Below are 19,067 nucleotides of genomic sequence, written 5' to 3'. Positions count from 1 at the left end.
AGGAGAGCCTTGATATCTTTAGCAAACCAAAAGTGACTTATAGCTGGCAAAGGAAATAAATATGAGTCTGTCTCCTGAGTCTCAGTTCAGCATCCTCCTAATTAGCACCACTTACAAGCCTGGGTTTGGTGTAGTAGTAATCACATACCACTCTGGCCAAAATTAAATTTTGATTTTCTGAACTAGCCATTGACCTTCTAATCATAGGCAGTTCAAAAGCAGCCCAGGACCACCTTGTTTTGGGATGGGTCAGTGTCTATCTCCTCTAGCATTAAGAGCCAACCCAAGGCCTGGTAGCTGCTCACAAGTGAAAATTTTGGCACGAAGGGAGGGTGACTGCCTTAGCCACCTGCTGCCTGGCTAACCTTTGTGAGCAGGGCAAGAAGAGAGCAGTGTTTATTCAATTACCTGCCATCCACAGCCATCACTGATGGCAAGCACAGCTACTGCTGCAGAGAGCTGTCGTGTTTATTACAAAATCTTCAGCAATGAGAGCCAGACTAAAGGAGGCCTTTGTTCCCATGTCTGACTGCAGTAAGACCAAACTTATTTTGTGTATTTACTTTACAGCTGAACTTCATCCTATCTGCAGAACTCAGACCTTTGACAGCTGTTTTTTATCAAGCACATGACAACGTTTTTTTTCATGGAATAGCTGACAAAAGCAGGAGGCTCTCTGCAGCATGAGAGACAGCTTATTCCTGGCTTTCCCACATCATAGCCCCCATTCCAGCAAGTGCATGCCACCCCTTCCTACCTGTCGTCCTTCCAGCTCAATCTGGAAATTTTTTGCTGACTCCTGGGTCACCCGCCCTCCGAAGTCCAGCTGGTAGACTTGTGTTGCCTCATTCCACAGTGGCTGCTTGTTGGCCATCACATACACAAAGCCTTGGCTTCCCAGTCGCCCATCCTCCTTCTCGCTGGCCTTCCGGCACTTGAATTCATCCAGCTCACTGGCTGTCCTCAAACTCCTTTTAGTTTTCCAACCCTTTTTACTGCCCTGGCTCTGGTTCATCAGTTCGTCTCCGCTGATAAAAAGCTCTGGCTCACTCTCTGAACTGTCCTGAAACTCATTTGTCTTGTTTAGTTTCTTGGACTTGAGCTGATCTTTTTGGCTCTTGACCTTCTTCTTCTCCCTCCCCAGCCGAGGGCTGGCTATCAGTGAATTGAAGTCAGTCAGTGTCCTTGCCTCCTTTTTGACCTTGCCCTCAGTGATAGCCTGCACATTTCCTTCCTCGGCTCGACTGTCCAGGCGTTTCCTGCTCTTCTTGCCAAATTTGTCAGTCCTTTGTGGAACAGGGCTTTCTGTCAAGGAGAGCACCTCCTGGAACGTGTCTGCCGTCTCCACCACGACCTCTGTGCCCACGTGGCCCTGCAGCTCTGCTGGCGGGGGAGACATCACCGGCTTCTCCACCACGAGGAGCGGTTTGGGGGGCAGGGCTGTAGGAGCTCCACGGGTGCAAGGCGATCGGTGGCAGCTGTAAACTAGAGCAAGTGCTACTTCCCGGGTACATGGGTGGCAAAGGGCAATAGGAAAGGTTGGATGGATAACCTGGCTGAAGCACAACTGTGGGCTCCTGCTGTGCAAACTGTGTTGGGGCCAGAGCTTCTTTGGGGGAGCAGGGGGCCTGCATTCCCTGAAGGGGTGGGGCACTGTAGCTTCCTGGGTAAGGTACTCCAACCCCATAACTCGTCTGAAAAGTGGCAGTGGGACTGGTTGGAGACTTGGGGGAAACAAATGGCACTCGAGACATATCCAGATGTTGAGCTTGACCAATGATGAGTGGAGGAGGTTTTAGGGGGTTGGGCACTGAGCTCTGAGATGTCCTTTCCTGAGGAACCCATATCTCTTCACTCACCATAGGATCCCACTGGTACGGCGGTGGCCGTTTCACACTAAGGGTAGCCTCTGTCAAGGACACAGGTACGTGCCGTACCGATTTCTCCACTGGACAGTGCTGAGAGAGGGTCTCATCCTCCGTGAAAGCAGAGTTGATATAATCTGCTCGGTCACGAGAATTCTCAGGCGGGCTCAGCAAGCTGTAGGACGACTGGGAGGCCAGAGGTGAAGTACTGACAGAGTGAGCAATGACAGAGCTGTGCTGGGAGCCACTCCCTGCGCTCAGATCTGGTCTCATGGCACCAATGCTGGAAGCGCTGCTACCAGCATTGGCACTAGCGATGCCGCCCGTGCCACCAGCGCTCGCACTGCTGCTGCTGCCAGCGCCACCACTGCTGCACTGGCTGCAGGTGTACAAGGCCGTGGGCACTCTCGGCTGGTACTGTGCCGACACAATGTTGCTCTTGGCCTTAGGGGGAAGTTGCAAGGTGGCTCTCTGACCATCCATCAGCTGAGCCATTTTCAGGGCTGCCTCTCTGCTGTTCCTCCGCAGAGTAGCATGAATGATACTGCTGTCCAGCCTCTGTGCCATGCTTCTGCCCTGGGACAGCTGGCTGGCAATATCAGGGTAGGGCGGCGGGTCCCCGCTTGGGATGGAGTAACGGGGCACCGTGAGCCGGTTCAAGGTGGCGCTGGCACAGGGCTGCTGCATCTTCTTCTCGGCAGCTGTGATGCGCAAGGTGGCGGAGCTGCCGGGGCCCGGCAGGGTGTAGGTGCTCTGGGCACAGAGCATCCTGGTGCGAGGCCGGCACACCTCCTCCACGTTCCCGCTGCTGTCGAACGTCGTTATCCGCTCGTACCCCAGGGGCGTCTGGTAGTGCCCCGCCGGGTAGAGGGAGAACTCCCCCTTCTTGAGGCAGAGATCGAGGGGCGGCTGCGGGGGGCCGGGCGGGGGCGGCAGGGCGGCGGCGGGCACGGCGGGGACGGTGCCGGGGTAGGGAGGCGGCGGGTTCATCTTGTTCAGCTGCAGCTCCGGAGCGGCCCCAAAGATGACGGCGTCACCTTCGACCAGCGGCGGCCCCGGCCGCGGGGCCTTGGCCTTGGGCGGGGGCTCATGCTCGCGGTCGCCGTGGTCCCGAAGGTCGGCCAGGGCGATGGCGGGGGGCGCGGGCGGCGGCGGGGCGAGCGGTGGCGGGGGCGGCCGGCCCAGCTCGCCCACGGCCAGCGCCCCCGCCCCGGGGCCGGGAAAGCGGCCCGGAGCCCCCGGGAAGGGCCCCGGCCCCTCGCCCCCCGCCTCGGCCGGCGGGTTTGCCAGCACGTCCAGCTGCACGTTCTGGTTGGCGAGCAGCGACTGGACCAGGCCGATGCTCTGCGTGGGCGACATGGCCTGCGCCGAGCTGTGGATGGGCGCGATGGGGATGTTGACGGTGCAGGGCGGGCTGCTGGCGGGCGCGCCGGGGGCGCCGGGCACTGCAAGGGACAACACACACAACACCGAGCGTCAGCGCCCAGCCTCCGTTCCCTGCCCCGCACCTCTCCCTGCCATGGCCGGGCCGGGCCGGGGGCCTTTCAAACCATCTGCGACCTGTACGGACTGCACTGCGGCCGGAGGGGCTGCCACCTGTTCCCAAAACCGGTGGGTCAGACCTCAGTGGGAATATGCAAGCCAGCCCGTCTCCCTAGATTCCCATCGCGCAAGAGCTGCTCGTAACAGCTGGTGACCAACTTTAAAGCCACTTCTTGGCAGTGACACTTCAGAGCGCACTTTCAGCCTGCACTGCAATCCCCATGGACTGTCACGATATCAATCAGCATTCACTCATCATCACATTTTAACCGCTTCTGCTCAAATCAATAAAAGCTTTGCTAAATCGGGACTCACTAGTTTTCAGGGAAGGACTTTTGACAGTAAACACATTAACAAACAATTGAACAAAAACAAGCAAATAAACAAAAGAAGTCTAGGCTAAGAAAGTTGAACCCTGCACTGAAGACACTGTATAATACCTAGTATAAGGTTTCTAGACGTAATGAGCTTGGGAGAACTGGAGAACACAGGCAATAGTTGGGAAAAGTTGAGTACAGAGGGTGACAAACCAACCAGCAAAAGCAAGGAAGCTGAAACACAGAGAGAGAGGAATATGATGGAATGAAATGCACACAAAACTTATAAAAGTTCTCAGAGGATCTGTAAGGAGAAAATGTGAGGAAATAGATGGGAAGCTATAAAGATTCAAGAAGTGGGTACAGTAGTCAGGGTGACTGCAGCATTAATGTTTGGACAGGCAGCAATCAGAAAATTTCCTACATGTGGTGGCACTGAAAAAGGCAAAATGTGACAATAAGCAATTCTCATAATTTTGAGCAGAAGCATGAAGAGTGCTCAATTGTTTGCAGTTCCTTTTGTAGAAAGTGATTTCAATAGGAACTACCACTGAAGAGCTGGAGCAGGAAAATGAGGACCCTGGATCCAAGTAGAGATGCAGAAGTCAAGAAGGAACAAAACAAAGAGGAAAACTAGTAAATACTATATTAGAATTTCCAGGAATATTCCATGTTCTTTATTTTTTATTTAGCTTCTGGTAAAAATCCCCACAGAAAATGGGAAGTGAGTTGTATAAGTAGGTTTGCGGAAGGAAAAGAGACCAAGGGTCTAGTGTCATACCCAGTTTTTATCCAGTTTTATATCCATATTTAAGTGTGCCAAATTCTGTGGAGACCTGTGATTTGCAAGACCAGATCACGTAAGAGATCCATTAGTCAGGATTCCTCCAAATGCTGCCCAGTTCCTAATTAATTTCTAATTAAATCTAATTAAAATTCTAGTCATCTACCTGTGCCCTATAATTACATTTTCGGTGACATCAGGCTTTTATCAGCATCAGTCATGAACGTGGGAGGTGTACAGATAGCACTGTGGCTACACTGGCAAATACTTATGGTAGTTCAGTTCATTCCTTTAGAGGGAGACCAGCAGCCAAACTTAACTGACCCTAAGGCAGTTCTGTGGTTCTGTGCTTGGCTGGCAGGCCATGCTTTCACCCTGATGCCTGCAGGCTTAGCAATATAGCTGCCAGAGCCTGAGGTTTAATTGTTAGCTTGGCTTGAGCAACCCCAAATGTTGCTGTCATTTTCCCTTATCCAACAAAATATCATTTGTTGTGGCGCTGCTTAATACTCCTGAGTGCTTAAATCCAATGTTTTCTTCATTTCTCCAATGGTTTTTAATAATTTTTTATTAGTTTGCATACTTTGTAAGTTAAATCAATTCACCATGCATTTGTCTTGCCAAATCTTTAGTGACTACATTAAAAAACACCTGTCCCAAGTGTACCTCACTATGAACATTGCACTGCCCAAGAGCAGCTTTCTACTGTGTTTTTTCTAATCTATCATGTAATCATTATTTACCCTGCAATACTTTTTCCTTTAGTATATGGTACTTTCTTCCTTTATATGCAGGCTTTAGAAAGCCACCATTTAGTAAGTCAGAAATAAATTTTCAGAAGAAATTAGAAAGGAAAAAGTGGACAAGAGGAAGGCTATTACGGAGGACAGGGTAGTAAAATTCCTTTACTAGCCTTCTCAAAGAGCTGTTACAAGAGTCTCTATAATAATTTATGTGGTGTACCTGCAATTATGAGCACCATTTCATCTCTTAGTGCAGATTCAACCCAATTTTCAGGACGAGATGTGAAAATTTGTATTAACTTTTTTCTATTTAGTTTTTATATTACTTTCTGACAGCTTGGACAATGTCTCATAGTAACAAATGTTGGGTGCTTCCTATTAGTAATATATATACAATCACCAATGTCTCTATTATTTTCTTCAGATACTACAGGTGAGTATCATGTAGACAGAAATTAAGCAAGCCAAGTCCCCCAGACTGAAAAAAATGGGCTTAATTCGAATAATACATGCATTTATTTTGAAGTCCAGAGGACTACTCTGATGCTTAGGTCAGACAAAAGCTTTGCTGCTGTCAGCAGTTGAAACCCTGGTCTGAAATAATGAGAAATTTCCATTTGTTTCAGTAGACTTTAGCACAAGTCTTTAGTTGTTTTGCAGTGCTCACACTCCTTCCTTTTTAAAGGGTACTGCCATGACAGCCACTTCCATAGTTCCAGAAACCTGTGACTGGGCAACAGGAGTCCCTCAGTAATATGAAAATTCTGAAAATGTATTAATTTATCCTATTTTCTATTGTTTGTTAATTTTATTGGCATGATGATTTTGCTTTGATTGGAGGAGATATTGAGTACTTCCAGTCCTTTCATCTCCCACATCATCACCTGCACACAAACCTTACCTGCACTGCTTACATCTTCTGCTACCTTACATCTCAGTGAAGTGAAAAATTCCTGATCCTGCTTTGTTTATTGACTGCTTTACTGCTTTAGCCTCTTAGTAGTCATAAAATCCAAATGAGCTTTTATCTCTTCTGAAAGGGTGGCTGAGCTTTATGGGAACCTCCCCTCCAACCCAAGCTCCTATCAGCCAGCTGTGCTTTGATGCCATCAGGTCTCAAGAACAACCTGTTTGGGTTTCCAACATGTTACAATTCTGTCCTATCAAGATGCAGAATGCAAGGCTTCAGTCTGTGGAGAATTCCTAGCAAACTAAGATGAATTAGCAGATGACTAATTTCCCAATGAACTTGCAACTAAGGAGCTCTTTATGGATTGTATTTTTCACACATTATAGAAAACAATGCCTGTAGTACATATTAGCCTTATTCTAACTCAGTTCTGCAGGACCCCATCACACTAAACAATTTTGCTTTGTGTGTTTGCCAGAGGGGACCATGACACAACCAACCTGACCTCCATCTAACTTAACCCATAACACAGCAGCCCTCCAGCTCCTCCTTACCTGGTAAATCATCTTCATCTTCACTGAAAACATTTGGATTAAAGACAGGCATGTTAATGTAGTCCATTGAAATCTTCCGCACTTCTGGGAGATATATTGTCATTTGCCTGGGCTGCAGGTGCAGCAAACTGGTTTTATATATTACTAGAGAAAGAATATAACAAGAAACAAAAAAGTCTGTTACACAAATAGCATGTAAAGCTCAGGAAGAAGCAATTCCAAGCAGACAGAAGAGCTATGAATATTGTTATTTACTGTACACATGTGCATGGGCAAGCCATTATTTGTCAAATCACTATGTAACAATTTGCATAAATGGGATAAGAGAGATTGTTGCTTTCAGCTATTTCTCTTTAAATATTTAAATATTTCTCTTTAAACAGCATCTCTGTAATTAAATAATTAATTACTTCATCTTGTATTTACAGCTATTTTTATGGAAGGAAAATACTTTTTTTTCCATTCTACTTCTGAAACTTTTCACCACATGATGCTACCAACTTATAGAGGAAATCTGCAAAGCTCTCAGGAAGGAAATCTGCTGATGGCTACTACATACGAAGAAATCCCACTGGGCTCAGGAAATCCCTGGTAGCCAAACAATTGGAGACTGGGAAAACATTTGAAAGAAGTTATCAGTCTATACACTTACTCTACACTTATATCCTTCCCTATCTGCCACTGGCAGTGAGAGAATTAGAATGACCTGTGGTCACTCAACTGCTGATAGCAGTCCATATAGCCACAAAAGTTATTCATCTGATGCTGCATCCATGGCATCTTTACTCCAGACCCAACTATATAGTGCAACATGGGACAAAATAAGTTTTCTAAAGAGCTCATTAAACTGTTAGCCTTGTGTTAATATTTCAGTTCAGAGCTCAGTTCTGCGAGGTGGTACCTGTTTTTAACCCAGCCTTCTTCCTTCCAACAGGACTATTGGGTAGAACTGGCCTACCCAGAAAAAGGTTGATAGACAACTGCTGCTTTTAATGATGGCTACCAGATTTCTGATGCTCTAGCTGGAGAACCATGTGATGAGGGTCTGCAGTGACATGAAGAATCTTGAGCATGATGCTGTAATAGCTTTTTTGTATAATTTGTACCTAAATAACTAAAAAAATCTTTTAAAAATACTTCAGTAACTTAAAACCTATTATTTCTATAGTCTTCTTGCAAAACCCTTTTTTTATTTGTGTGGGTTTTGTTCAAATAAGCTGTAAAAATAGAGGTCTGGGCTCAAACATTAATTTACTGTTTTATTACAAGTGAGGCTTTTGGCATTTTATTGATCATCTCATTATTGTATTTATAGAGTTTAATCTCCTTCAGTTACAGTGAATTTTATAAAATCTAATTCCCACTGTCCACAGAAAATAAGTGCATTGTTAAAGAAGCCTTTTGATCACTTACAAAAAATCTCATGGCATAAGTTTCTTGTTTGTTAGAAAGAATTTTATGTGCAAAAAAATCAACAGTTTATGTTTACCTGCACCAAGGTTAGTTGGTAGGAAAGCAGCCAAACCCACAATTTTAAATTTGGTTCCCCAGATATTAGATGTAACCTGAGCAAGGTAGTTGTGCTGCAAAACAAAAACAAGATCATTTTTACCTGATAAAATCTGTTCAAGCCCTAATAAAAAACTGCAGAGCAATCAAGCTATTGCAAGTGATAATGCAATTTCAGTTTCTCTTGTTTTTATTGTATTGAAACAGCCTAAAGTGCCTATGTAGCAACATTTTACCCAGTCATTAAGAAAACTCATTCTGATGTATTAACACCATCAGAAATGATGTATGCAACAGCCACAGGGTGATTAAAGCTATTGAAGATCTGAACAACACTTAGTGGAGAATGCCTGCTTAGTGAGAACAAGTCTACTTTCTGGCACTTGCTGCTCCTGCCCAGCAGGACCACAGCTATTCTGTATTTCAGAGAGTGATACACCCTGCCCATTGGTTCTATGCTCATGAATCACTTTATAGAACAATAAACAAGACAAATTAATTACTCATAACAACAAACTTATATTCCCCTGGAGCTCCTGAAGCAACTTCCCAAACCACTGTTGCCAGGGTACACATATTATGAGTCTGAAAGACCAATAGATTTTTCTTAAAGGCCAGGAGTTATGCTGCCAGTATCAGAAGCAGAATCTGAGCCTCAGGTCTTCTGCTCTATTCAAAGGGCTTTTGGTCTTATCTCTGTGTAACTACTATAGAATTTTTCATATAAAGGAAAAAGCGAAAAAAGAGAGCAGAAAGAAACAAACCAAACAAAAGAAAATTAAAAGAATACAGGCTGTTATTAATGAAATATACAACCCAGACAGTTCTAGAGCCTGCTAAGTTTCATTTACCCAGAGGACATGAACACCACAAAGAGCACAAAGTGGTAATTCATTTCCTTCCTTTCAATTAAGACTGTTTTATGTTAATTATGAAACAGATCATGTGGTCCTCTGAAGCAAACATTTCCTTATCTCTGCAATCCCTAGCAAAATAAAGAATTACGGTGGCATTAAGATGAGAAACTGATGAAGTGTTTTCGAATACACTTTAAAAAGCCAACACCACTACCTAGAATAAAACCTCACATGGATTCATACTGACAAAAGTAAATGGTCCTGATACTTACCAAGCAACACCTGATACACCATTGCCACTTTGGAACATTAGTACTGAACTGGACAATGCAATTCTCTAGTTCTCTCTACTTATTGCAATTTAATGAAAACTTCTATTGCTGATCATTGGACCTCTATCACAACACGCTGCCTCATGAAAGAAATGCATTTGAATCAGCTATGGTAACAATGTGCACAATACCTGAGTAATATCTTCTAAAGGAAACTCTCTTCGTGTCAGGCTTGGTGAACCAATAGAGGGTTTCCTTATTGGTAACCTTGGTGATCTTGAGATCTCTTGTGCAGCTCGTGACATCTTTGGAGATTTGCGAGCTTCTATATTGATTCTGCAGGTAAAGCAGCACTTAGAATCAACAATGGGCAAGGTAAAATGCACAAAACCCATGTCTTTGAATGGAAAGATGTAAGAAGAAGACAACTCTTAGGATGTCCTCAAAGTGACTAATAAAGACTGTAGAGCCTACAAGATGGAGAATTACAGGCCAAAATTGAAGATACAGAAAACCTGACACACTTGCAGTAACTCATGCTGGATGCTTTCTAATTAATCTAATAAAGCTTACAGCACTTCTGCCAGATACAATATACCTTCCACTAATCCCTAAAAGGTGTAGAATGATCTCAGCTCTGCAGACTTTGAGCAAAGTTTCAAGAAATGAGAACATAACACCTCAGCCGACAGATTTTTACATTAGTATACAGCAAACCAAGGCTCCGCAAATATTGTCAGTGTTCCTACCCTAAGCCCAAAGTTATTTCTACCTCCCACTATACAAGGAGAGGAGGTCAAGAATACCAGCTCAAGCACCTAAAGAGCTCACTGGCAGAAATATAACAAACAAAAGCAAAAAACAGTCTGTCTAAAGGATGAAATATATATTCCATGGTGGCAAGAAAGAAAAAAAAAAGAAAAAGTGGGAGAGTTTATAAAATCTTTCTTTGAGACTGCCTGGGGAGAAGTTGTGCTCTATTGTTTCCCATTACATTTTGTCCCAGAAATCTTCTCCAAAGTCCAACTCTATGCCAATCTCTGAGAACTGCACCCTATAGAGGACCCCAGTCTTACAGAGGATTCCTATGTGCCCAAAGGAGTTTACTTTTCATTCTACAAAGTGTCAAGAGAAGGACGGAGAGGCAGGGGAGGAAGGGAGGAAGAGAGGCCACTTGGGGAAAAAGAAGAAATATCCAAGATGTTATTACCTGGGGAGTTTAGGTGATTTGCTAGCTCGACTGATTTTTGGAGATTTCTTTGCTGCCCAGTCATCGCTGAGTTCAATATCGCTGGAGTCGGAGCAGTTGCAGCTGTCAATCACAGTGGAAATCAAGCTGTTTCCATAGATTTCATCTATCAAGACAGGCCCCAGAAAATTTAAGTGCTGCTTCAGAAAACTGGTATAAATTATAACTCTCAGTCATCAGAAGCATAAACCTGATCCACAGGCAGCAGTTGAAAGAAAACTTTGCAGAGGAAAATTAAGTGTTCTCCACTCTGCCTTCAAACTCCAAATTTCCAATGGTTTGAACTCAAGTGAACATGATTCAGAGGGATGAATAGCATTCAATTGACTTCAAAATTGAGACTAAAAAATATTTTCTGGTAATTACCAATCTATTTTCCATTACTCAGAATACAAGTTCTCTTCTGTAAAACAGAAGGCAGCAGGGTATAATTTCAGAAGCTTCTAGGTCACACTAAAGATTTTTTTCACATCAGAAAAAAAATATCAGATGCAACCATCCATGTTGCATATATTTTTTAAAACTCTTGAGGATTTAATGTCCAAGGTATTGCTGAATCATTTTTATACAGAGCAACAATTGAATTCTACCTGCTTTTCCATCTGTTTTAGGATCCATGATGACGAACTCCGGCCGCAGCTTGCTGATACGACGTCCTTTGAGGATGGGCACCAGTCCCCCAAGGTATTCCAAGTACAGAGTATAACATGGACCACCAACCTCTGGGTCATCTTCTGTCCGCTTCATGGTGCAGTGAAGCCGTTCATTACCAGCTGTTGGGTAGCTGACAAAATCTCTCATATTGTTTGGGTCTGGGATTGGAGGCTTAATTAAACAGAGGAAGGAAAGAGAAAGTTTTCCGATATTAGTTGGGTTTTTTTCTTGTGGTGACTTAGTCCCAACACAACTAACTGAACTTGAACCCAACTCTAATTTGGGAGGTGAAGATTAGTATAGGTTACTTTATGAGTTCTGTAGAACCCACATGCAAGACTGAGTGGCTGTGTTATTTAGTTAGGTCAAAAGCAGCTGTATGCAGAAAATGAAAACTAAAACTAGTCAAAAAGGAAGGTTGAACCTGTGGTCAGAGCACTGAATGAGACAACAAACCTGTCTTCAAGTTCCAGGTCTTATCAGAAACTTCTTTTTGAACTTGAGTAATGTGGTCAAGTATCAGAATATCTTGTCTCCTGCAGGCCCTCCAAGTGAACCTGGACACTCAGATCCCATTCCTGGTTAGTATTGGTACATGCTATATCACTATGCTACAATGCTGTCAACCCTGAAAGAAACTTGTACTTTTTATATCACTTGCAAGCACGTGTCCCATCCTAGCTGAGGGTCTATCTGTGTGCCATGTAGAGAAATACACGCACAAAGCTTGGGTTACTTTGCCCTGCTATTACGTATTAATCCATGAAAAATCTCAGTCCTAAAACAGAAGGACTGCTTTCGTCTAGGACAATATAGCCTGTATGACACAAATACTATTAATGTGTATAGGCAAACAGAGTTTCTTTCAAAATTAAAGAAAAAAAAGGTAGGGAAAGAAATAGGCTTCCTTAACCTGGTAAATGGGTATAGGCCGAGGAGTGACCTGTAATGTGGTCTGCAAGCTGGAGGTGGAAGAGGAATATACACAGGGAGGAGGGTGCCTTGCCTAGCACTGATGGCATGGCTGACAACATAGGCTGAGTGGGTCTCTGGGGATGAGCCAGGGTAAAGCGTAAGTGCTGATGAGGCCCCAGAAACAACCATGAAACAGAACAGGCATGTGGCTTCTGAAAACCCCACTTCCATCTCTCAGCTATGCAGTGCCACAACCACTCTGCATCCTGACTTTTCCTCTAGGAGGTGACACAAAGGCTGTTAGCAACGATGTGTCCCTGTACAGCTGTCTGATCCCCACCAGGGCTCCCAGCCAACTACTGCCTTCATCCAGCCCATCCTGTCCCCTCCCCTGCCTTCCCTGACATCCAGGAAACTGGAGAAGGATGGAAAGAACTAGAAAGAACTGGAGACTTCTAGTCTGATAAATGCTCTGCGTCTTTGTAGAACCAGGAGTTATGGTTACAGCAAGGCATTTATTGTTCTTTGACAAAGCAAATGATTTACAGTTACACAGACTGCCCTGATTAGCAGTACCCAAATGGAACCATGTTTAATTATTATTTTGTAGGCATAATTTGTTCACATTTAAGCTGGCCCAGTCCCACTGATTTCAAATGAGTTTTTCAGCTCTGCATTGTTTTAACAAGGACCTCTGGCTTAAGAGACTGCTGTAACACACACATAAAAAAATCACAAAATGTGATTTTGCATATTTGAATGTCAAGCATTTACCAGCTAATAACAGCTGGTAATCCCAAGATGTTACTGAGAGCAAAACCATAAAACAAACAGGTTGTGCAGATGATCTTGCTTGTGGTACAGGAAAAAAGTGTGATACCTGGTTCATTATTCCATAGCACTGCTAGAGCAGTAAGATCAGCAGAACTCACTGTTAGAAGAAATGTTTGGGCAGCCCCAGGTCTTAAGTCTAACCTTCCTGGCAATATAAGCAGCATGTGACATGTAGAGAGGCAACAGTTTTACCCCGTGAATCCTTCCTGTATCTGTGACAGAGTATTATCACCAGCATGAGCTTCTTCAGAAGTCTTTGTGAGTCACCAGCATATTTTACCCTTTTAATGTACTTGGAAAGGCCATCTCCATGGAATAATGCAGATCAGCATTTACAGATTTTTAATAGACACCAAATGCATCAGTGGGGTCTTGAAGAGGATACAAAAGCTTTTAAAATGATAAAATCTTATAATTTAGCCATTGTCACTTAGGAGCACCACGGAGGGGTTAGACCTAGTAACACTTTCCTCTTCACAATAGACACATTTCTTTCTTTTTACCTTGATTGTTGGTATGAAGGCAGTGGTGAGGTACGAGCAGAGCCGAGGGGGCAGGGTCAGCTTGCTGATGTCCTTGTCATCCCGCAGGCAGCTGGCGATGGTCTGCTGGCACAGCAGCTGCAGACTGGAGACCCTGTGCTCCACCCTGACCACGTACAGCGCGGGCCCAGATGCCATCAGCAGGCGGGAATCCCTGTGACCCCAACAGATGGAGATGATGGGACGCTGCATGAAGAGCAAAAGGATACAACTTCAAAACATTTTGTGCCAAAGATCTCTTTCCAAGATGGCTGCACAGCAAGTGATCACATGAATTCAGCACCAGTCGCATTACCCTAAGTCTCCCAGAAACTTAAAAGTGCCCACCACTGCCCACAGAAGAAGAATGTGAACATCTCAAATCATCAAAACCAGCTGTTGATATTTATTCAGTGCTTTTTACTCAGAATGCTTAAAGCTCTCCACACAAGGAATCAGCTACCAAATCCAGTACCTAAGTAGGATAAGAGAGTTTAAAGACACAAGGTGATGAGAAGCAGGATCTTTTGATGCCCTATCCAAATTATTTATTCAATCATCTAATCAGTCTTCATCCACTGGTAACAGCTCATATTTTACAACTGAGAAGTTAAATTATATGCCCAGAGACACTTAAAAAACAAGTGGAGAAAACCCAATCAGCTTTCTTGTCTTGCACCAAATCTTCTGCTGCAGTGTCTCTTTTGAAGAGGAACTGAACTGTGAAAGAGCACCAAGAATGCAACAGAGAATGGCCTTTTGTCTTCTACTTGTCTACGCTCAGAAATGTCCATCACGACAGTAAAAATAGAAAGCGTGAGGGCCAACTGGTACTAAATGTCACAATGTGGAACAGAATAATGATAAACAAACAACTGCTGCTTAGGACATTTATTTCCTGCTTGCAAGGAGCTCCCTAAACTTTCCTTCTAATCCCATCTTTTTTTGTAAAGTACCAGTCTGTTGTAACCTCCTCTAGCCCTATGATCATTACTTTTGCCCTTAAGCATTACTTGCACCCACCTGTCATCTCTGGCTGTGTTACAAAGCACTGTATTTTCTTATATAGACACACCCTGTGGTATTTCAATCCCATCTGCTACCTCTGTGTCAATGAACAACACAGAGTAAAATGAAACTCTAACTCCATGAAGAATACTGTACAGCAGGCTGCCATCAGTGAACTACAAAAGATTTATTCCTTTCTGTGAAGGTCTTGCTTGTTTTCACAATCTGTGACACTCAGAAGTTTAAGCAAACACGTTTTTCATGTAAATAATGAACTGTATTTATTGAAAAGTCAGGGTATCTTTGGAATATCTTTTCACAAGATGTATCAAACAAGAAGACAGGATCAAGACACCACCAATAATAGCTTTTATTCACTCTTTTATTAGCATGGTACCCAGATAGTAGGGTAGAGCCCAGAGGTTGTTTACCTGGTCTGGGGAAAAAGCCTCCTTTCCATTTACAAATTCAAGATGCTTAAAAGCGAAAAACTGGCAAAAGTTATTTTTATGTGACTGATATGAAGCAAAATGCAGCTGGCACAGCACTAAATCAATGTTTATCATCAAGATAAAGCATTGGATGAAAAACTTCTTCACAGAAGAGATCATCCCTACTATGTCATCTTACCCAAATTTAAATTTCAAGGAAAATACTGGTTTTAAAGTAGGAGGAATGAAGGAACTTAATTTTAATTACATCTAGGCAATACCACACACACACACCTCCACAAAGGCACAAATCTTCATGCTGACTGATACGCAAATAGAAAGCAGCAACATTGAACCTTGTGATTTTCACAGTAATTGCTAAATGCATTTTGTAGTGGAGAACTTTGAAAGAATTGAGAAATCCTTTGTGTACCATCAATAATTCTACATAGCATGTCATAACCTGTGGGAGGCAGCCTTACATCTGAGGAGAGGTCACAAGAAGTATCCCCTACTGATTGGTATTTTTATGATTTATGAGTGTGGCTTGGCCCTCGCACTGTCTGGCAGCAATGAGACAGTTCAAGCTGCCTACCAAATAAATGCAATTGAAAAGGCACTGTCACATCTACTGTATGACAGCCTGAGAACAGCACAGTAGAAGTGACCCTGATTTTCCCCAAGAGCTGAATCCCAGCATGGGCAGCACTATCTACCTGATCATTACTGTGGGATTCAAACTGTATCCTGCTGTTCACCTTACATCAACTACAGCTTACCTATAAACACAGTGAGGGAACAAATAAGGATATGACTTGGCACACAAATATTTATTTACTGGATAGACTTTAACAGCAGAAGAAAAGTCTAATATCCCAGGTATCATAATCCAGTACAGCACACCCAGACCTGATGTCTCATATTGCAGCTATTATAACCCAATATATCACACCCAGGTAGGATGTTCTTCATCCAAACAGAGTCAAATAAAACCACCTCTTTCCTCAGGTTACTGCTGCGCGCAGAGAACATCAGAGGTGCAGATATTAGAAGTGCAAGAACCTTTGCAATCTAAAACACAGTCTAAAGGGAAATGTTTTTCAGAAGCTTTGAAACATGGGGTGAGACCTCTGGCAACACAGCACTGTGGAGCTCCAAAGAGCAGAAAGGCTGAAGCTGAAAACTTCACCACTGTTTTCCAACAGGCAACCATAATTCAGTCACCTTCTAAACTTCGCAATGTATGATGCTCTTATATTCTGTTTATTAATTTATATGCAAACAATATGTGAGTGGGTGCATGGTTAAACACACACAATACTTTCAAGTGCTGTACTATTTGTAAATCATGACATTTCTACTCTTCCATTTGTACAGTTAGTCTCCCACAAACCTCATTATGTTTTAATATTTTCAAGCTCAAAAAAGAGCACTTGCACCACACCACCAGACACACTTTGCCTTCCTTTCTCTGAAATGGTCAGATCCTTGGTGCTCCTGCAGCCCACTATTCAGCAACATTTAATTTACAGTGAAGGGCTAAGACTTCAGATGAGCTTCAGGGAAAATTAGCCTGTCGTTACAGGCTTGGAGAAATAAAAGATCACCCAAATGCCAAATCTGACCTGACCTTTAAAGTACTGCTCCAATAATATTTTTCAATAACTATGCTTCCTAGTCTTTCCCTTGCTGGATAAGGGATATGAATCAATTACTGCAGCAAGTCAGTTATGAGCTGGCCACAGCTTTCTTTTCAAACTCTACTGAGAAAAAACTATTGACCTCCAACATCCAATGCAGAAGTATTGCTCCTCAAAGCATCCACTCATTTGCACTGTTTTTGCAAAACAAGGAAGAACAAAAGTTGTTGTATCCACCTGTTACAAAATGAACAAGCAGACCCTAGGACAGAAGAATTTTATTTTCCATGTTTGGGGTTGGGTTTTTTTTTTCTGCTAGGAACAAAGAAATGCAGCTACAAATATAACATAATATTCTAATCTCAGTTGCCTATAAAAATAGCATTAGGCTTTCAAAAATCACAGCATAAACTGTAAATACCTGAATGAATTCCAACATATAGCTCTATGACAGTTATATATTAGAAACCATTGTCTAAAACACAAAAAAGATGCTTTATCAGGAGAAATGCTAACTGAAAACACATCTCAACAAGTAACCAAAAAGGAGCTCTTTTGCCATTTCTTTCCAATTGGGCTTGAAAGTCAGACACAGCTATTCAAATATTTACCCCTAGCTGGGATGTCGATCCCCTTAGAAAAGCATGCAGGAATGGATATTCCCACTCAAAGCTCTGTGGTTGCTTCTTGTAAGTCACTCTACTGTCTCTCTTACAGGAAAGAACATAATTTATATACATTCCATCACTTGTATGATGTTCAGTCAATGAAAACACTGTTCTAGCTGATTCTTGCTGCCTGCCTTGAGCTCAGAAATCTTGAGCCATGGGGTCTGCCTGCTGCTTGAACTAATCCCTTGTTTGTTGGCACTGGGACTCCCATTGGTAATGAAATAAAAATAGTATTCCAGGGCAGAAAGCCCAGGAGCTAGCAGGACTTTTCTCAGGAGGAAGAACACAACTGCAAAATAGTATCCAGAGAATGGCATGTGTAAGTAGGTTGCCTGCTTGCTCTCACTCCAGACTGCTGATGTGGAGATGCACACTCTTCCCTGTCAGTGACAAGCTGCACGGTGCAATGGCTGCAGTGCCCACTGGCTCCTGAGAGCTGTGTGCACACCTCTGTACTGCCACAGCGTTCACAGATGGCTGTGGGAAAGCAGCCTAACACTCCTTCATTCTTCTGCTCCTCCTACTGACAGTGGGAAAAATATTAACTGCTAAGAACTGACAGTGACAAATGATGAGAAATCTACCACTGCCCTGGCCTGATATGATTTTGATGTAGTAAACTCTTATTTGATTTGCAGCTGTTTCTTATATCCTCTCTATTTCTACAGTGTTTTTTAATAAGTCAATACAACAAGATTCCATTTTAACAGAAAGAGTTGCTTAGAAAAGTGTTTTCAATTTCCAGTGTTGATTAAAATCCATTTCTGCAGCAGAGATGATCCTATGGTCTATATAAAGAACACCAGGGTTCTTACTGGTATCCTAAAGCATGTTTTATCAGTTAGTCCTATACTGTTGCATTTTTCTCTGTAAGAAAATGAACTCTTCTTGAAGTTTTGTTCTCATCCCATAACAACTAAATAAAATTTATTTCAGGCAATATAAATGAAAGGCAACATTAATTCAGATGCAACAAACCTGAACACTCTGTGTGAAAGAAATGAAGTAAGCAAGGTCTGCTCAGCTGATAACATAAAAAGCAGCCTCTTCTTTCAGAACCTTTTGATCTGAATTAAACCTAAAATTGCACGTTCCTTCTCTAGCCTTTACAGAACTACCAGGTTTCTGCAGGATCATATAATCTCAAATCTGTTTACTTAGATGCTGGGACATTTCCAGCGAAAAACCAGTCTCTGAAATGCTGACAGCAGCAGGTCTATAGCAAGTTGGTTGTCTTCTCAAAGACTTCTGGAAACTTCTTCCATAAAGATTTAGTCTTTGGTACACCAATTAGAATTAGGTTTAAAAATATTACACTGATAAACACGGGGTTTTTTACATTTAATCTTGCTGTTTATACCACACGTGAAGCTTAGCTCAGTCTCATCCTCCTTTGGTGCACTTGAGATGTAATCTGTATTCACACCAGCTACACAGTGAATATAAAAGCTTAAAGTAATGTAAATTTACTGTAGAATTAAAGGTGTATGGAGGAGATCTGCATTGTAGCTTCTAAATCTATGCTCTTGCTCCCCTGGTCCTCTCTGGGACATATTAAAAAAATCGTAAAAACTGAAGAAGGGACCAAATATAAGCCACAAAATTGAACCATTATAAAGAAAAAATTCACAAGTTTGTTAAAGTTGGAAGTTTGATAATGTTGAAGAGATCCTGTAGGAGACTCCTGTTTGAATTTCAGGATATAGGAAGATATGAAGCATCTGTTTCTAATCAGCAGTGACAGCAGGTACAGTTAGTTGATATAATAAAGACCTATCTGCACATTAGATG

The 19,067-nt window shown here is 42.8% G+C and overlaps 1 protein-coding gene across 1 annotated transcript in view; it reads right to left on the bottom strand.

The window, feature by feature from the left end:
• TULP4 (TUB like protein 4) overlaps positions 1-19,067 on the bottom strand; it is a 149,417-nt gene that overhangs the window by 8,399 nt on the left and 121,951 nt on the right. The window contains 8 exon segments of the mRNA XM_056486944.1: positions 758-1,439; positions 1,441-3,310; positions 6,716-6,859; positions 8,205-8,298; positions 9,545-9,689; positions 10,564-10,708; positions 11,193-11,427; positions 13,509-13,733. Of these exon segments, the coding sequence (XP_056342919.1) occupies positions 758-1,439; positions 1,441-3,310; positions 6,716-6,859; positions 8,205-8,298; positions 9,545-9,689; positions 10,564-10,708; positions 11,193-11,427; positions 13,509-13,733 (3,540 nt within the window).

Source organism: Oenanthe melanoleuca, chromosome 3 (genome assembly GCF_029582105.1).
Source record: "Oenanthe melanoleuca isolate GR-GAL-2019-014 chromosome 3, OMel1.0, whole genome shotgun sequence".
Classification (NCBI taxonomy): Eukaryota; Metazoa; Chordata; class Aves; order Passeriformes; family Muscicapidae; genus Oenanthe; species Oenanthe melanoleuca.
This window is presented reverse-complemented; position numbering and strand designations above follow the sequence as displayed.